The sequence below is a fragment of the Amphiprion ocellaris genome, chromosome 4, assembly GCF_022539595.1.
Source record: "Amphiprion ocellaris isolate individual 3 ecotype Okinawa chromosome 4, ASM2253959v1, whole genome shotgun sequence".
Classification (NCBI taxonomy): Eukaryota; Metazoa; Chordata; class Actinopteri; family Pomacentridae; genus Amphiprion; species Amphiprion ocellaris.
The window spans coordinates 38,682,882-38,702,439 of record NC_072769.1 but is presented as its reverse complement, the minus strand read 5'-3'; the positions used below and the strand labels follow the sequence as shown (position 1 = coordinate 38,702,439).

Below are 19,558 nucleotides of genomic sequence, written 5' to 3'. Positions count from 1 at the left end.
TGGATTCAATAAAACATGTTAAACACTTGCAACAAAAAGCAGATGTCACATCTAACTAGGGAACAATTTGTATTTTTCATTAAGGAGAGGAAAAAACACTTGCAGGAGATACAAGAATCTAATGTAGAAAGTGAATTCTACTGCATAAATGTGAAGATTTACATGCAAAAAACTGTTTAAACAGGGAGGAACTAGTGGTCTTTTACATTTATAAGCAGTTACTTTGATATCAGATGACCATGTAATGAATATTTGAGCTGTGCTTTAAGTCAAATTTACTTAATGAGAATAGTGTCACCATTCAAAAATTTGTCTCAAGGGGTTTTCCAGTCTGTACTGTAGATCTTTGACTCGGATCAAAAACTTTAAAACACCCTTCACTTTGGAAAAAAACATGGAAGTAACCATGATAGGAGATGAACCATGAGGAGAAATGATTTCTTTAAGAATGGACATGCAATGTATGCTGCATGTACACAAAAAGAAATGCTTAGTGACTTGTCAGGACAGTCAACCTGCATATTTCAGGTTTGGGTTCAAACATTTACATAAGTATTGGAAAAGTTGACATTTTGAGTAAAGAATGAGAAAAAGGAGTGAAATCAGATGACTGTTGTAACTGCTGAGTTTTATGAGCTAAACCATAGGGCTGAAAATGTGCGCACTACATCCAGTTTAATAATTTTCACTTTAAGCTTTCATCAAATATGCCATTATCACATTTTTGGAAAGGTGTGGTAATTTGACCACAGGTGTGAGCTGTAATTTCCCCCCACACAGTAAAACAGCGGTCAGCTCTTAACACTTATGTTCATTTTTCCCAGATGGGTGTAAATGTAATAAAAGCCTGACCTAAAACACACTTTAAAACGTCCCTCAAACGCTTTGTTTGTCCCTGTTAGACAATGCCTCCAGCACTACTAAAACAGAGGTAGCAGAGAAGTCTAGAATGTTTTTTGTTTTTACCTCATGCGAGACAGTAGGTCCTTGTATGTTGGCTGGATGGTGAGGTCTTCTTGTACACACACATCTCTGCAGAAGAAGGAACACACAATATTCTGACTGAAGCACAGTAATAAAATAAGATCAAGTTGCCAGACTGGCAGCCACTTTATTCAAATAATGCTCATTAGAAAAATTCACTCCTACATACTCTTGTATCTTTTCTTTCCCACTGTACTCGTGTTTAAATATTTGAAAATGTCTCATATTTTTAACATATTTGGGCTTGTTTGATGTGTTTTCTACGTTCCCCTCCAGTGAAGCTGGTGGTAGTATGCTGGGTGGCCCTATACACTCATTTTACATGTTGTCTGTGGCAAATTAAAAAACCGCTTCACTGTGAGGACGAAATAGGACTCTCCTTCTAGTAACGAAAAGAGAGAAAAAAAGAAAAAAAAACACACCATAAGTGTGATTTGTGGGACCAGCAGTCAGATAAACCTGTTCTCTCCTCCTGTGGAATTAAAGGAGGGAGGACTGGAGTGTATCTGGGTGGTAATGGCAAATGGTTTACATGGCTCAGGGTCAAGCAGCTGTGACTCAGGCGGTACAGTAGATTGTCCATTAACTGAAAGGTTGGTGGTCCAATCCCTGGCCTCCCTATGTAATGAAATGTTCTTGGGGAAGACGTTGAACCTCAAGTCCTTCCAGCAGTATTCAAGCACTTTGCATGGCAACTCTGCCACCATTGGTGCATGAATGAATGGATGACTGAGAAACACACTGTTAAGCGCTTTGCAGAGTTTAACTAGGTCTAAACAGTGGTATACAAGTGCAGAAATGTGCTCAGTTTCCCTGTGAGGTTAAGCCAATTCTTTTTTTCTTTTCTTTTAAGTGATCGCCTGGTGTGAAATTCCAGATTCACTGTATAACCTTGTCTTAATGTAAGAGAAATGTGGACAGCGGTCTGAGGGCAGCCCAGTGCAGAGTGCCATAATATTTATTATTATTTATTCATATTTTCCCTGTTTACAAATTCAGTGTTGACAGCTATGGTGTATTTACCAGAGATGTAACAATACATCCAGATATTACACAAATTATCTAGTTGATGCCATTACACCTAAAAAGAAAACAGAAAAAACCACAAAGAACATCGCAGTTGAAAGCCACAAAAGATAATTATTGCGTCCAAACACACTCTTATAAGCTGACCTATTAAGAAACATGCGTAGTTCCTGGTGAAGAATTATTCATTTTTTTACGCTCTCAAAAGAATTAAAACAAAAAAAAGTGTGTAAACTGCTATATATTTCTTTAATGCAAACTTTTAAATACCCATTAGCCTTATGCTTCTGTTAAATACAACGTCTACACAGTAATAAATTCACATGGGACCAACCCTGATCACGATATTCAACTTATCAGATAAATACAATCTCCATCAAATGTCAGATATACCAATCAAGCTTCTCAAAGTCACGTTTCTGCATAAAAAATACTTGATGTCACAGCCAGGTTCTCTAACTACACACCTCTACCCTTTAGTTCATTAATGTCACACAGACCTGGTGTGGACTCCAGACGGGGTGAGCAGGGAACAGTGCAGACAGCTGTATGTGTGGGCTCCACCTTCACCTTCTGAGTCACTCTCTGGGAGGGGTTTGATGATCTTCACAAAGGATTGTGGGAAAATACCCGTCTGGTTGTTGACTGTGCCCTGAAGAAAGGAGGAAGATGTGATGAAAGAACAAATGAAGCGTCTCAGAGGACGGAGTGATGAGGGACTGGTGATGAGATCGGTAGACGATTTGAAGGAAAGAAACATACTAAAAGGAAACTCGGAGCTGCATCTGGAGAGATGCTTTCCCAACTAATTGGCCTGTTCATAATATGCTGCTGATGTTAGGAACACTCAACACAAGCATGCAGTCTAAATTTACTGCACCCCTGGTGTCTGGAAGTGTTAGTCTGCAGGAACTCACGCAGAGATGATTCTATAAAGCATCCAGCTCTTTCATACATTCACAGCAGAACAAGGAGGGTCTCTTATGTAAAAAGCGGTTCGTTTTATCAGGTCACAACTTTAGTTTTCTTTATACAAGTAAATTGTATGTCACCTCATGGATGTGTTTTAATTTCATCATTAGCCAGTGATGTCTGAAATGGATTAAAGCAGCCAAAGACAAAAGGCTTTTGTTTCATCCTTTTCCTGTCCAAATGACAGACCTATTGAGAAATTCTTAAAGCTGCAGGCCGTTGTGCTCCTTTTCCCTTTTGTGCGATTAACCTTTTCCTGGTTTTGTATGTAAATTAGCATGTACAAGCCATTGTCCTGGATTTGTGGCTACATTTCAGATCGTCTCTCTGACTGCTCCTCCTCCATCGTGCCTCTTTCTGATTGGACAGGTACACCAGCGCTGCATCCAATCATCATGTCGCCAGTTTAAAAGCTCAGGAAACCGTCGCTGTGGGCGGCTGTGATTTGGTGTGTGCAGCTCATGTCTATAACTTCTTTGTCATAATACGAGCCACTGGTTTTGTCACTGGAGAAAACTGCACATTGCACTTGTAAATTGTGCATTTTCTTGCAGTGACAAAACCAGTGTCTCATATGGTCCAACATATATCCAACTAAATGTTCCAACGCCAGCTTCAGGGCTGCTACACTCATCTGTATTTTTCAGGTTGGTTAGTGAGTGCAGGTTGGGAAGCAGAGGATTTACATTTTGAGTCTTTATCTTGTAAATATAGATTAAGTAAGTGGGTGTAAACCTCTACTTAGGAGCCTTCCTTTCTGTTTATTGCTATGTAACCTGTTGGTTTACTGTACTATCACATAAACGTGCCTGTACTTCAATCACATCTGGTTCAGCCACCACCATCTGGTTGCTTATTTAGATCTGTTTCACCTGATGATTTGGGTTATAACAGAAATAATAAAATGGATTAACATTAATTGAATGCATGATGGCAAATGATGACTTTTCTCCAAACTTAGTTCAAAAATATCAAGTGATTCCTCGTCTCCTGCCCAGGAAGTCATTCACTTCTTATTGGGATATATAAATTTCTCCTTGTACATTGACTTGTTTGGTTAGATTGTATTCTCAGTTAATGTACTTCAGTGGTCAAAGTAGTGCAACCCAGCTTTAATTAGTCTCTAGTTCGGATCATGCTTCATGCTGCAAAAAGCCTGGAGGGTTTTGTTTCCCATAAACCCTTTATAACTGGAAAATGTCCCCCTCTTGTGTCCAAATGTACACCATCAATTCATAATGTATAATTGCCCTTTTAAATTTGTAGTGCTTCAAGTACTCTGGAGTTCTTATCCAAATATTTTTAAATACTTTTCTTGCACTACTTTGGTACTTTAAAAGTGAAGAGTTTTGGAAACACTGACCCCGTTTTAGTTTGAAAACTCTAAGGTGGCATTTTAGCCTGGGCGGTCAGAAAGAGAGATTTTTGGAAACAATAATGCAGACGCCACGGTCTGGTTGGGCTTTAAGTGCCACTATGTGTCTGTCACTGATTTCTCACATTCCGATCACGTTTTCCAGGAGAAAACAAAGCCATCAGCCCCCACTATCATGGTTAATTCGCCATAGATAACATATTACAGCAGCTTTTGTACAGTTAAGGAGATTTCTTGTTTTACGTTTTAATATTGTTGGTTTTCATCTGTAGTATTTTCTGCTTCATGTTTAAACCCACAACCACATGCCTAGTTTACAAAAATGGTCATGACGTATGTGTTTTCGAGTTTGTTAGTACGCACAGAGGTGGACGAATGGCATTTCTGGTTTAAAACACAGCTTCAAAATGAAAAGTATTCATGTGGATGGAGCTTCAGACTTAACAAAGCTCCTCCAGATCCACAGAAGACATTATTGACTGTTTTCAAAGGCTGAGTAGCTCTCCTTAAAACAAGTGAACTGGCTTTGAGCTCCCCTTTCTGGGCATACATGCTTATTTCCAATGAAATCTTTCTCTGCATCAACACTTCACGGCTGCTCACTTCCATCAGCCTCTTTATCGTTGGCCACTGAGCAGCATCATTGCAACAACTAGTGTTGAAGCCTGTTTCTCATTGGCAGCTTTGCAGCTGCTGATCAGAGTGTTTCTCAACCTCTCTGGGTCTGAATGTGTTACTTTGTTGCTTCACTTTGGTGGGTTTGTAGCGTTTACCTTGATGCACCAGTATGCCAGTTGGATTCGTCACGTTTTCCACCCACAGCCGCTCTGTCCACTGACTAAATCAAAGGCACTCAGTCAACTTTTCACAAGTTCTAAGTGTTGCATTAACCTCACCCACCACCAAAAAAACAAAACTCTTACTACTAGCGTGGAGGCAATGTTGCCAAAAAAGAACAAAACATAGCATTTTGCAGTGTTGCATAAGGATTATTAGACTATGTTTTCCGTTAGGATTTTTGGATCTCTCTAGAAAGCCAGGGGCAGGTTAAGTGCATCCTCCTCCTCCATGTTGATTCTCACTCCCTCCCTCCCTCCCTCCCTCCCTCACCACATCAGCTTCCACCTCCTTTCTCTCTCTCTCCCACTCACCCACTCCCAGCTTCTCTCTCACACTCTATCTCACACCTCACACATTTTTAATAAACACTATTCCTGACCTTTCTTTACGTACTCGGTGACAAAGCACAGTTTCTATGATGACTATTTGCCAGGTGCCATACTTCAGTGTTGCATTTTTATGTTTAGCAGCTAATTAAAACGTGACACGTGCAGTGTGTAATCAGGACACTTTGTTCATTAAGTAATTGTTCCTGTAAAGGAAACTAGAGCAGGGCACTTCCAATCACACCAGTGAAGGTACTTTGTGGTCACTGTAGCAGGCTGCTGCCAAGTGGGGATGACACTATTTTTAAGCTTCTGTTTTATTTTATTGTATTCTATAATTAACCTGACTGCTCCGACATGTGAAGGGACTGTTCAAGTATTTCTTTTACTAAATTGGTATGGTAAGTGACACAAGCATGCGGATACATCATCATCTCACCCAGGAAACCAAGACCATTCAGGTATAACCAGGTCTCAACTCTCGTGATGGAAATGCCCAAAAATCTGGGTTGCCCTCCAACTGCTCCACAGCATCCTAGAACACATCCACAGGGTGGGTCTTTTGGTCTTCAGAAAGCAGTGTAGGTTCCAACTACACGCAAATCATCCGCATGCCTAAACTATCCAATGACACGGTCCTGACTGACTCCCTATTCAATCCTCGTTGCTCAGTCATCGTATCTGATGACCAGTCTGCACCAGTTCCTCCACCCTCTGGATGTTGGCATCAATTCTTCTTGTTGAGGGACACCCTGGTTTTGGGTGAACCTCTCTTGTGCTGCTCGTAGGTACATGTATGGGATGATGTCTGCTGCCTGCACACATCCTTCAGCAGTGCAAGGGATTCTGCTGGAGTTTTTCCCATGTCAGTCAAGAACTTGATGTCAGTCCTCTGTTCAAGGTTAATTCTGTGACAGAGGGCACTCGCCACAAGCTAGAAACACACCAGTGAAAAGAAAAATAAACTGAATTTGAAGTGTTGCTATTCTCACACAGTGTTGAGATGTTCGGCAAGTACTGTGTAGCTGCTGAATTGTGTCATCAGCAACCAACGTTCCATTTCTTTCTGGTCACACCTCGTACTGGTGTGCATGCCAACACACTCATAGTCTAAAAACTGGTGGTCGGGCAGCATGTAGTTCTGTTTATGTGTGTTTGCATGGAGGGATGTGTTCATACATTTATATGTGCACACAGGATTGTGGGTTGTGTAATTTATAGCCGACCCTCATATCGTCATGCAGGTTGTGATGATCCATTTCCCTCTGCTTGTTTCACAGTTACTGGGAGTTGACTGGTAGGTGGAGCTGGAAGGTTCTGCTCATACCTTCCCATCTAGGAGGAAATTCTAGAAAGGCATTATTGATTTTCCTTACGGGATTCAGGCCTCCTGTACCCACCTCAGCCTTCTTTGTTTGTTTGGTTTGCTGCTCCAGCAAACAGGCATTACCCCATATTTCCACTCATCCACACACTTCTAACATGCCTGACTTGCCTCCTACTTACACATCACATCACCTAGTTGGTGAGTTTATTAGCTTGAATTAAATACATTACTTTTGACTGACATATCAGTAAGAGGTCTCCCTTTGAAACCAGGAAGGACAAGATACAGACAGCTATAAAATGGGCTTTTAATATTCATGTCCATATACTATTGGCCATCTTTTGGAAGAGCTGTTGGAAAGCCGGAAAGTGGACGTACATCTGCTCATTCAGGTCGCAATCAAGTTTCCTTCTTTACCTCTTATTTATGCCGTCACTTTCCTGCTCTTCCTTCTTTCTGATTCCATTGATCCCTTGTCCTCATCTTTGCATCTCTCCTCTTTGTCTTTCTCTTCTCCTTTTTATTTTAACATCCTTCCATCTCTCTCCATCCCTCTCAGATACTTTCTCTTCCCCCTCTTTGTTTCCCTCCCTCCTTCCTCATCATCTTCTCCATCTCTTGCCATGTCTCTTCCTCCATCCCTCTCTTCTTTCCTCCCCTCCGCTGTTCTGATCAAGATGCCTGCTTCTTTCTTTTTCTATTTTTTCCTCCATCCCTCTTCTTCTCTTACATCTCCACTCCCCCTCCACCTCTCCTATATTATTCCCATCCCTCCCTCTCACTCTCCATCCATCTTGCTCTGCCTTCCAATCTCCCACTCTTTCCCTGCCTCTCTCCTTCTCTACCTTTCTGCTCTCTCTTTTTCTTTCTCCCCTCCCTCCCGCTCTCTTCCTCTCTCCGTTCTTACCTCCAGCCAGTTGGCGTTGACTCGTCGCAGCAGGAAGATCACCTCTCCCCTCTTCAGGTTCAACTCTGCCTTGCCGTTGCCGCGAAAGTCAAACATCGCCTGAGACACACGCAGAGAGAAGAGAGAGCGCACACACACACACACACACACACACACACACACACACTGGTCAGTGAGAGAAGAGATTAACGAGAAGAGAGAGTCGGACGGACTCAACACAAAGAGTGAGCGATGACGGGTAAGTCTTCACTGAGTTTTGTTGATGGAGAATAGCATGCAAGTATGTGCAAGTGAGAGAAAGTGAAAGTGAGAGCGAAAGATGCTACAAAAGACTTTTCAGTTTGAAGAGGCAAATATTCGTGAACATAAAATATAGTGAAGGAAAAAAGAAGTAAAGTTTAGACTGTAAGAAGACGTGTGTGTGTGTGTGTGTGTGTGTGTGTGTGTGTGTGTGTGTGTGTTTGTATTTGTGTGTGACGAGAGACAGAAATGAAGCAAGAAAGAGGATGAAGGGATTCCAGAAATCGGTCTGTCATTTGTTCAGACATACAACAGTAAATAGTTGCTGATACTGATGAATCCATTTAAGTGTGTTGGTGTCATTGCAAATGGGCTGCAACTAGTTATTTTCCAAATCAATTATTGCACAAATTATTGAAAACAAGAGATAAAAGTGCGGCAAAGTTCCAAGGTAACGACCAACTACATAAAGATATTCAATTTTGAATGAAATCAGACGGAAAAGCAGCTGAATCCCTACAACTGTGAAGCTGGAAGGTTTGTGGACTTTATTATGACATAAATGTTTTAGTGCATCTACACTGTTGATGCTGAGTAACTCTAAAAACATTTGTGCATGTGAGACTTCTATGTGTGAACACAACATATGCTGTGTGTGCTGGTACTATAATGTTTGTGGATCTATCCAAGTGTTCATGAGTGTGTGTAGGCTGAAATAAAAAGCACACATGAGGACGCTGGGAAAGGCAAAAGTCGGACAGCCTGAGGAGGCGCTGGGCTGCAGTGAAAGGTGTGTGCATGTGCGGTGTGTGTGTGTGTGTGTTCTGTGAGTTTTGGAGGGGTGGTTGGATGCTCAACCATCCCGGTTAGCATCAGTGCGTCTGGAATAAAAGCCTGCCAGGGTTGGATTTGCATTTAAAGTAGAACTCAGTAGAGTCATTACCAGTGCTTTAAACCTATTCCAGTCCTTTTGCAGACAGACACTTCCAACAGGCAGATGATAAACAGCCTGTCACACACACACACACACACGTGCACACAAATGCAAAAGCACAGCGATACACACACTGAAGCTGCAATAATAATTTCAGTGTTTGTGCTGTATAAACGCAACAACAAACATAAGTGCCAGTATTAACCTGCACATACAGAAAGAAAGAAAGAAAGAAAGAAAGAAAGAAAGAAAGACACAATAGGATCATAGCCATCACAGGAAGCTGTGGAAGTAGAGTTGGAAATTCAGAGAGGTGCAGCGAGACCCAAAAAAAGAACGAGGAGCGGTTAAAGCAGTGGGAGGGAGGTGAAGACGAGGGGGAGGAGGAGGAGGAGGTGGAAGAAGAGGTGGAGATAAGAAAAGTTAAGCAGAGGTAGAGGGCTGCAGAAGGCTGATAGATCACTCCTTCCTTTGTGTTGGTGGTTTCACAGTGACTCTGTGTGGTAATCCTTAAAGGACAACAAGTGAGTGAGTGTAAAGGAACTCTGGCTTTCATGCCATTAGTGTGATAATAGGTGAGATAAAACCAAAACTTGCACTAATCAGTATTTTTAAGATGTCAAGTCGGTCTTTTTTGTTGTTCAGTCCAACATTTTTCACCTCTCAGTAATATTTCAACAACCATTGGATGGACTGACATGAAGGATGAGTCCTTCTGCTTTGAAGTTCTCCACACTTTCCTTTACCACCACAGTGTGGTTGACATTAGTAGCTATGAGTGAAATTTCCCAACAATTATTGGATGGATTGCCATGAAAACTAGTGTACACATTAAAGTCCCTCCCTAACTATAATCTCTCTGAGATGATGTACTGACTCGCCCTATAATGCAGTTATCAGGTCAAAACAGATTAGACAGTGATCTGGTTTCCAACCAAAGACCATCAAAACTGATCAGCACTCTTCAGCACTTGGCATTTAGTGCTAATTAGCCCTTTAGCATACTGACATTAGCATTCAACTCAAAACAGCACTGTATCTAAATATTCAGATCCAGACAATACTTTGTATTATGGTGACAATGCATTCTGAAATGTAACCTTTTCTATTTTAAAACAAATTTTCTGTTGATAACAAATTATTATTGGCATTGAAGAGATTGGAAACTGGAGTGTGTGTTTAATGTGGCTAATGTCCCTATCACTGACATCGTTAGTTGTCATGGTGATGTTAACTGCTGGAGAGAGAGTTGTTTTGTGTTGTTTCTGCCAAGTTCACACATTAACGTTGCACCACAGAATTTACTGTCAGCCCTGAAATCGCAGCTACACAAAGTGTCTCGTTTCCTGCAGCACACACTTTCTACAACTAGTGTAAATAAGAAGTCATAAGTAAACATGGACTAACTGTGTGAGCTGTGCCTCCTTTGGTTCTGTGCTGGTCTGGTCACAAGAGACGTGACGTTTGTGGTGCATTGAAGCATCAGTGTTCAAGGTAACACACTGATGCAAGTGACTACAGTTAAACAGCACCAATTTCCCCACTAGACTTCAGGGTATTTTGACTTAAGGGACTGCTCTGAGCTTGTACGTATGCTGCCTGAAAGTTATATGTGAGTTGATCAAGTGTTACTTTACTGCCAATCAACTCTCTGAACTTAAGTAAAATCAAATGTGGAGCTTGGAGTAATAAGTTAAAAACCTCTGTTGTAGACTCTTTGTCTTACTACACAAATGATCAAAAAATTACAAAGTTATCTAGTAAACATAGTGGAGCATTTATCCAGATATTTCTCTCAGGAATTAGTGCAGACTAAAACAAAGGCAAATGGACAGTAAATGTATTCACCAGGTGCACACACAGAAAGATTCCAAGTAAATGCAAATGTGCATATATGGTATCAGCGAAGGGTGGATCTGACTGAGAAGTGGACATGCACTGATAAATTAGCAACACGTCAACCACGGAACCTGCTGTATTGTCTGTTTTACTCCAAATGGCACCATCATTTACAAATCGTGCATCATGCTGCATTGGAGGAGACTTGAAACTGGCAGTTGAGACCATAAAACCATTGGGAAAATGTTTATAGCAATAACACACAAAGTTAATAGGAGGCTAATATTCTCATAGACTTCTACACAATTTGACTTCTTCTTGCAATGAGAGGAGTCGCCCTCTGCTGGCTGTTAGAAAGAATGCAGGGTTAAGGCCATAGGCGCTTTTCAGACCAGCAGGCTGTACAGTGTTTTATATATAGGCAATAAATAAATGCAAATGCTAATTTGTGCTTGCTAGATTTGTAAAATACAACTATCTGCTCATGTAAGTTTTACAGTTAATGTACTGTTCCAAGAAGCCAAAACATAAATTAAAGCCATTTCAAGATTTCTGTCCCAGTAGTTTTGGTTCTGTGGTAAATATAAAATGTACTTGAATAATACTAATATTAACCACAGGGGGCAGCAAACAAACAGAGACAGTTAGTAAATGGAAATATATAGAGAACCACTGTAGCTGAATAAATGCTATAGACAAAATGCATGAGAAATTAGGTTTAACATAGTGAAAATCTTAAAGATTAAACTTTTAAAGTATGTTCAAGTTTGCATCTGTATGTGCAAATGAATCTGCATCTGCACAAGTGTGTGTATGTGTGTGTGTGTGTGTGTGTGTCCACAGAAAATGAGACACAGGCTAGTAGCAGATTAATGAAGCTGGGGAGAGAGGGAGCTGGCTGGATTAACCATCCACTGAGATTATCATGACCCTGAGGACACACACACATGCACACACACACATGCACACACACACATGCGCACACACACATGCACACACACACATGCACAGTCTTTGAATCCAGGGCTGCTATTTTTAACGCATCATTCCAGACGCTGTTTTATTATAGCACTGACCCACCGCTGGATGTAATTTATAGATGATGTGAAAATGTGTTGGAGGTGATAAACTACTATCTCCAACACAAATACCAAATATGATGCGACAAAGCAATTCCCCCTCTTTTTATACCTCCTTTCATCTCTCTCTGTTCCTCTATAATACCTCACCATCTTTGTTCCACATCGTTATCCTTTTACTTGTTGCTTTCCCTTTGTCTGTATTTATCAGATTTTTTGAAACGTTCTTTTCTTTTTTCTTCTGTGTCTCCACTAATGGTGTAGCCAATTAATGAAGTAACTGCTCTGACAAGTGGACAGTCGACTATCTGCACAATGAATATAAGCTATTAAAGAAGCTACATAAAGAGAGGTGTTTGGTACGTTAGTGTTTTAGTTCATTTCTTATTATCTGACTGACATCAGTTCACTGAGATGTGCTAAACAGGGTTGTCCATGCATTAGTTGACTTAACGAAATGTTGCAATCCTTGCTAGTTGGTTAAATTAATTATTAATATTTCATTAATGGAAAAATGCTGCACAAATGTTCACATGTTGTAAATCACCAAGGTGGAAAGTGAAACAGATGATACCTGGTAAAGCCAACCCAGTTTGACTGTTTTTTGATTTAGAGAATAAAATAAGATTGTATGTGGGCTGTGTAAAATCAATTGGAATATAACCTTTTCACCAGAGCAATGCACAAACACTTTCAACACAGGCATGTGGACTTCAACCTGCAAGGTTCTGGAAATGCTATTTGCTAACTTTTATTTATTGAGTCATATTTTGTAGGATAATGTGCCCAAAAGTCATGTTTAGACACTGAAGAAAGCAATCAACATTTTCAAACATCTTAAATATATGCAATCATTTTCTGTACAATTTCTAATCTTACTGATTAAATTGTGCCCAATTTTGACAGTTTTCTGTTTATTGTACATGTTTAATTTAAAAAAAATTGCCCAAAAATAAACAGTCTGCAGTAATATATATATATATATATATATATATCACATGGGAAAAATTGCAGGACTGTAAAATGTAAAAGTAACATATTTTACAATTATTACTCCCCCAAGGAATGTGGCGGAGTTATGGGATGATCGGCGTATGTTACTCATTACAGTACATAGTACATTACTCAAAAATGGACTAATGGATTTAGATGAAATTTTCAGGGAAGGTCAGAAATGACACAAGGACCACCTGATTAGATTTTAGCAGTGATGCCACATATAGTCTGGATTCAAGGATTTGTTAAAGATTTCTGTATCATTGCGAGATAGCGGCATGGTGGCACTAACCATGAGAAGTGAACACTACACTACACTACAATCCTACTACAAATGTGAAACCATTGTGAACTTATCGGGACTTATACGTTGTAAATGTTACAAGACACAACTGATTAAATTGTGGGGGTGTTTCAGAGTTCCATCAATTCCCACTGCCCACTACATATTTAGGTCACACGAGTCAGTATCCGTACATAACGTACACATGCAGAACACACATCTGTGCTCAGCGCAACATCATTTTTAATTAAGGATTGCATCCGTCAGAAATGATACAAAGACTGAGCAGCCTTGGTAGAGTACTGTGCTCTCTGAGAGCTTTTCTTGTTCAACAAGCAGCAGTAAACATACACTAATAGGCCAACACTTAAACTTCAACCCTTATTTTAAAAGTCACCATTCCTTTCCCCTTTCAGTGCAAAAGTTCTAAAGAGCTATAAATATTTTGCTTGCAGGTGTGGTCACATGACACACCGTACGCACTTTTAGATCATGCCTCCATCATCAGATGCTGTTAACCAAAAAACATGAATATGACGGCCCACTAAAAGGCCCTTGGGACCAAAGTGTTCAGTGTCACATACAAACGTGCAAAAGCATCAGACAGAATGAAATCATGCTGATGATGTTGTGTATTTCTAAGTGTATATAGCAGTTGGGAAGAAACACTGTGTTTGTCTTGAGGGTTGTCCTGAAGGGCGCGTTAGAGAAAATCAAAAGGTACATCTCAAGCCCCCAGCACCCATTAGCAGCGCTGAGCTGTGAGGCCACAGTACGATCATGTGATGCCGACTGACCCCAAAAGACTGTTTCCTATACAAAAACATTACCAAAGGACCAGTAGACTGTCTGTGACTAATTGAGTAAAATTGTAAAGTTCATATTATTCATATGCAGAGGGAGTGAGCAGTTATTCAGTTCCTAATTGTTAGAGATCATCCTTCTGAGTGGAAACTAAAATTATTTATCTCACATATTATCACAATCAGGGCAGAAGTTGGAATATATAACCACCGTTCGTAGGCCACTACTATTATTAAAATCTGAGATTTTCTTTGCAATTAACTCCCTGTATTGCAAGAACACTCATTCAAGGTTAAATCCATCACAAAAGAAACACATGCAGCGGGAGTATCAACGTGCTGGAATTGAATGCAGCCGCAGCCACAGTTCTCACAAATCAGTCTTCACTATTGTATCATGTATAATAGCCTCCTCAAAGACGTCTTTGGTAATTTGAGCAGCCATGCAGAGCAAACAGTGTGATCATTCTGTCTCCTCTCACTATATTTATCCAGGGCAGGTATTGGGTGTTGGTGTACCTTGGGTGCTCAGCAAAAGGCTGCTCTCTAAATGTAGCCACACAACCCTTGGGTTCAGACAGCCACAGGAGCAATCATCCAGTACAATTAGTCTCGCACTGACCCCGTCTTAATGAGCTTGTTAAACCCTCAGCTCGTTAGTCTGGCAGTAGGGAGGTGGAGATGAGAACTGAGTTTTTTCCCCTCTTAATGACGTTTAATCAAAGTGTATTTTTTTAAAGTAGATGGCCCATTTCCTAGAAGGCCTGGAGTCAAGGATCATAGAGGAAAATATGCATCTTTAGGCGCATTGCAGAGGTTGTGTGTGTGTGTGTGTGTGTGTGTGTGTGTGTGTGTGTGTGTGTGTGTGTGTGTGTGTGTGTGTGTGTGTGTGTGTGCAGATCATTTCTGCTTTTTAACACAGAGAGCAACATCAGAATGCGTTAAGGCATTAGCAGACTCATATTCTGCATGATTCAAAGTTATTATTTTCAATTGATGTCTAAAACCGCACATCAAATTGTGTCTATGCCTGCTTGTTAAATGAAAACCTCAGTCTATACTTTGTGCAAATCAAAACTAAACCTGATTAAGGCAGTTACGTGTAAGTTCAAAGGTGGCTGAAAAAACTGAAACACCAATAGTACTTTCTATTCTTTTGGCCAAATTAAAGCTGCATTAATTCATTGTCTGTCCACTTCTACGTTACCATGGTTACTGTGCCAGCAAACAATTACCTTTAAAATAATCCAGTGGACTATTAACATTCATGTGGAATTACATTCCTGATTATATGACAAATGTCAACTTCAACTTCAACTCTCATTTTGACTCTGTGTGGAAAATATCAGCAGCACACATCGCTACTCTATTTATCTGTTGTTGTTGTTTTTAACAGCTGCTTGTTAATGCTGGTTTGATGGGAGTGATGATGAATAATGAATGTATGCAGTGGTGGGAGATGATTTTCTGTAGGTTTTTCACTGTGACTCATCTTCTACATCTGGGTTATAATGAATTAACTGTTTAACTTACTGTTCATATAAAATCTGAATAGAAGTAGTTGTTATGTGAACCCAAGAATAAACACACACACAAAGGCCCACTTAAACTGTTAACATACCAGTTCATCCTCGTAACTTTTATATTCATTAAACTAATCACATACATAAACACATCTACTGAGGTGAACTGGTAGAAATCCATGCATAATACAGATAAGATTTGATAAAATATTCCTTCCTGGTCAGAATATGCACTGCATGTACCTGTACATCAGTTTTTTCTTAAAAGTCAGTCTTTTTTTTTTTTTGAACCAAGTTTTTATTGAAATTAAATGTCCTTATACATATTTAATTCAAACAAAAACATCCCCCCCGGCCTGTTAAATCAAATTAAATTAAAGTAAGCAATAACAGGAGCCCATAAACTCATAAAGGAACCTAACTTCAAATGGAGTTTTGCAGTTATTTTTTCCATTAAAGACACTTTCGTTAATCTTTATCTCCATTGGTGGAGGGTGGGAGGCAGTGGGAAAAGTCAGTCTTTATCTAAAATAGGATCTAATTTCTGCTTTAATGGCTTTCAGGGCTGAGCTCCAGTCGATCAAGACCGGCTTGAGTTTCAATTTTCTAATTTTATGGATTTTTTTTCACCATTGTGCCTCCCTAACATACTCTCTGCCTCATCTTTGTCCTTTTTCTATTCTTGCTTCTTCTTCTGGCCTATTTTTTCACATCAGACAAATCCATCCCTCCAGCTCGTGCATCGTTAAAATCGTGCTAACCGAGAGCAGCCTGTCCCATTGACCTTGTTTGAAGCTCATAGTACCACAGCCAACAACAATTACTCATCACGCTGTTTGGGGCTAAGCCTGAGCTAAGACTAAGTGGAGTGGAATGAAGTGTTGTAGCGTAAACGCAAACGCTTGTACCAGCTCTGCTGTGACAAATGCCTGTGTTCTCCTCTTATCCATCAGGCTCAGACCGGCCATTGATCATTGTTTGGACAGGGTTTAACAGCCACTTTCCTGCGCTGTAAAACACAACAGCAGGACATGCACAAGCACACAAATGCACAGAGAAAGGCTCAATTTTCAAGAGAAAAAGGAGAGAGAGAGAGCCAAAATAAATGTTGAGTAGGCTGGCAGCTCCATGACTAGAGTACACCAATGTTTTACTTCTGTGTGGGAGCGAGGGGAGGAAGCGAGAGAGAGGAGAGTTGTTTCTCTTAGCTTGGCAATAAAAGACCACTGGAGTGTGCAGAGAAACGCAGTGTCAGTGACTGAGAGCCGCACCTTTTTTCTGTGGTGATCAAGGTTAGAGAAAGTTAAACGCTTTTGCAAGGAGATAAAGCACACATAGTTCAAGAACTGTAAAAATTCTTCACCTGCAGACGTGTGGCCACTTAAACAAGGTGCATCCCACACAAATACTCTGCAGGTTATGTCTGTTTGTGACTGAATTCTAGAAAAAAATCCAAGTCACCTCCAACCAGCAGTTCACAACCCAAAGATATTCACTTCACTATGACAAAAATAACAGCAAAAAGCAGCAAATTCTCACATTTAAGAAAATTTCTGCTTGCAAATTATGCAAACGATGAAGTGATTATTAACTTAGCTGGCATTCAGTGTTGTACCAATCAACTAAACCATTAATAAGTGCACTTCTAGTATAAATACTTCAACATGTTCCTAGGAGACATGCAGAATAAATTAAAATAAATATCCATAAGTGCCTGATTTTCATTGAACAGAGGTTAAAACATGAGATTTTTTACATTGTTTGAAAGTTCCAAGTTAGGGGATGTGCATTAAAATATTCTATCAGAAGCTACAGGAAAATCTGCTATAAGCAACTTATCTGTTCAATTTGTGATACTAGGTTAAAACCCTGGACCCTAAAACAGCTTGAGTCAGAGGAGCACATATGCGGACCTTCTTGGTCATAGATAAATGCAGATATGTATTATAGCAAAGTTACAAACAGATGTTTCTGAAAAAAAATCACCAAAATGTGTGAACACCACTGTCTGTAAGCATCTTCACATGTTTACGAAAGAAATCCAACAGGACTGCTGCTAGGGATGAAAAGTTAGAAAAAAATTCTTAACCAGTAGTTAGCCATGTTAACAATCAATAACTGTTTAATTGTTAAAATAAGTGAAATACGGTGGACTTTTTTCCATATGCTGATATAGCCACTTTAACTATGGACAAAATCAGCTCGCTTGCTTTAAAAGTTTCAGGAATGGATGAAGTAAACACAAGGTATATTAAACGACATATTGCATAACTATTAGGACTTTCTTCCCCTGCTATTCAATGATTTATAAAACTGAGCTAAGAGCCAGGCTAGATGACAATGGTTTTAGGATGAAATGCAAAGGTTTTGTTGCGTTTACACAGAAACTGCATGCATTTTAGACGACCTAAAAGGGAAATTTTTGAACACGGCCTCCAGAGTGGAATTCTTCTCAAACAAAACAGCACCGTGTGAACGAGTAGCCGAAGTTTTTAATGAGAACGCTGACGTCCGCTTTGTCCATGCGCATTACACTTTTATGCAACAACAGTAAGAACGGTGGACTACCGTGTTGGGCTCCTGCTGCTGAGTCTACTGAATTTTTTGAATCTCTTTCAGCAAAATGTGTATTTGTTGCACCTTTACTGCAATTAGCGAAGACGCATTCAATACACAGGGGTCCTCGGCTTACATCGGAATTCCGTTCCTGCGGCGCGAAGTAACGCGATTTTCACCGTAAGTCGAAAGCTGTTCTGAAAGATGCAATGCCACAAGACAAAAAACCTCCTCAAGTGCCGTCTGTTCATTAGTTTGAAGAGCTTTTCAGTCTCTGTTGTCCTTGTAGCTGCTCATAGGTTTAAAACTCAAAATAAAATGAAAGGTAAATGAAGTATTTAATATTTACTATCTATAAAATGGTTGATTAGTTGAATTAATTGATGCTAAGATAGTCTTTACTGGATTGTAAAAAATGACAAAAATGACCTGATGAGAATAAGGGATGCCAACACAATCAGTACACAGAAAAATGAGATATTTTTACACACCATAACGCAAACAAACAGAAAATGACAGGAGACAGGCTGTCATCCATCAGTCTGAGTGTATTATCAATACTAATACTCCCACACAGACACTATGACACACAGCTCCTATGAGGCATAATTGATTTATTTTAAAAATAAACATTTAGGATCATTGTTAAGAATTTGCATGTTTGTGCTCTTCTACTCTACCTTTGTGAGGACCGTTTTGAGTTTTAGAGCTTAAATTTGAGGACCTTTTGGTCAGTATGGGAAATTTAGGCCTGTTTAAAGGTTTTGAAATTGTTTGGGATTAATAGGAGCGAACTCTGGGATTAAGCTCAGGTAGCGGTGATGGTTAAAGCGAGGGTTAGGGCATCAGTTATGTCAAAAAGACATCTCACAAGTAGAAGTAGAAACGTGTGTATGTGTGTTCAGAGGTCGGTGTAGGACTGTGCTGACAGAACAAAGAATAAAAACCACTTTTTGCCTCCATGGAGAGTTTAATTAGCAGGTCTTCACCACTTTATCCTCTGACCTGACTGTTCTCCTCCTGCACACCTCCACCTGACCCACCGCAGCTACACAACCTCACAAACACACAGCTTCTGGGTAAAACCACCGCAGAATATAAACAACGTATCTCCTTCCATTTTTTTTTACAGCATCAGCAAGGTAGGCATGAATAGAATAAAAATGAGAGGATGTGAAAGAAAAGGGGAGGAGGGGATGAGAGATGGTTGCAACCCTGGAGAGAGGCAGAGGAAAGGAGAGGAAAAGGACAAAACTTCAGGGGTATTTAAAGAGGAGAGGTGAAGAGAACGTGAGGAGGGAGGCTAATATGGAGAGAGAAATGAATACAGAAATTTAAACGGGAAGTGAAGCGAGGTGGGAACTACTGATGAGGTCAACGAGGTCACAGGAAAAAATGTAGACTTGACAAACGAAGCAATCATTATCGATCTGTCACCTCAATCAATATGCTTGTGTGTGTCGTCACTTTCTTTTAAGTGTGTGTGTAATTATGCAACTAGTTTGTGAGTCTTGCAAAGTAACGCAACGCTGTGGGCAGAGATGATTT

At 40.1% G+C, this 19,558-nt stretch overlaps 2 protein-coding genes across 5 annotated transcripts in view; one reads left to right on the top strand and one right to left on the bottom strand.

Annotated features, from left to right (window-relative positions):
• The window catches only part of ncf4 (neutrophil cytosolic factor 4), a 45,188-nt gene that overhangs the window by 8,860 nt on the left and 16,770 nt on the right, over positions 1-19,558 (bottom strand). For all 4 annotated transcript variants that reach the window (XR_008601532.1, XM_035942981.2, XM_055010354.1 and 1 more), the window contains exons 7-9: positions 7,758-7,856; positions 2,511-2,662; positions 967-1,032 (exon numbers count right to left, since the gene is read on the bottom strand). Coding sequence is in view for 3 of the 4 variants with exons in the window: in XM_035942981.2 (XP_035798874.1) it covers positions 967-1,032; positions 2,511-2,662; positions 7,758-7,856 (317 nt within the window). In the remaining variant the exon portion in view is untranslated. The remainder of the gene's footprint in view (positions 1-966; positions 1,033-2,510; positions 2,663-7,757; positions 7,857-19,558) is intronic.
• pvalb7 (parvalbumin 7) overlaps positions 7,780-19,558 on the top strand; it is a 46,891-nt gene continuing 35,112 nt past the window's right edge. Inside the window, exon 1 of the mRNA XM_023298424.3 lies at positions 7,780-7,995. Within this exon, the coding sequence (XP_023154192.1) occupies positions 7,989-7,995 (7 nt within the window). The 5' untranslated portion in view covers positions 7,780-7,988. The remainder of the gene's footprint in view (positions 7,996-19,558) is intronic.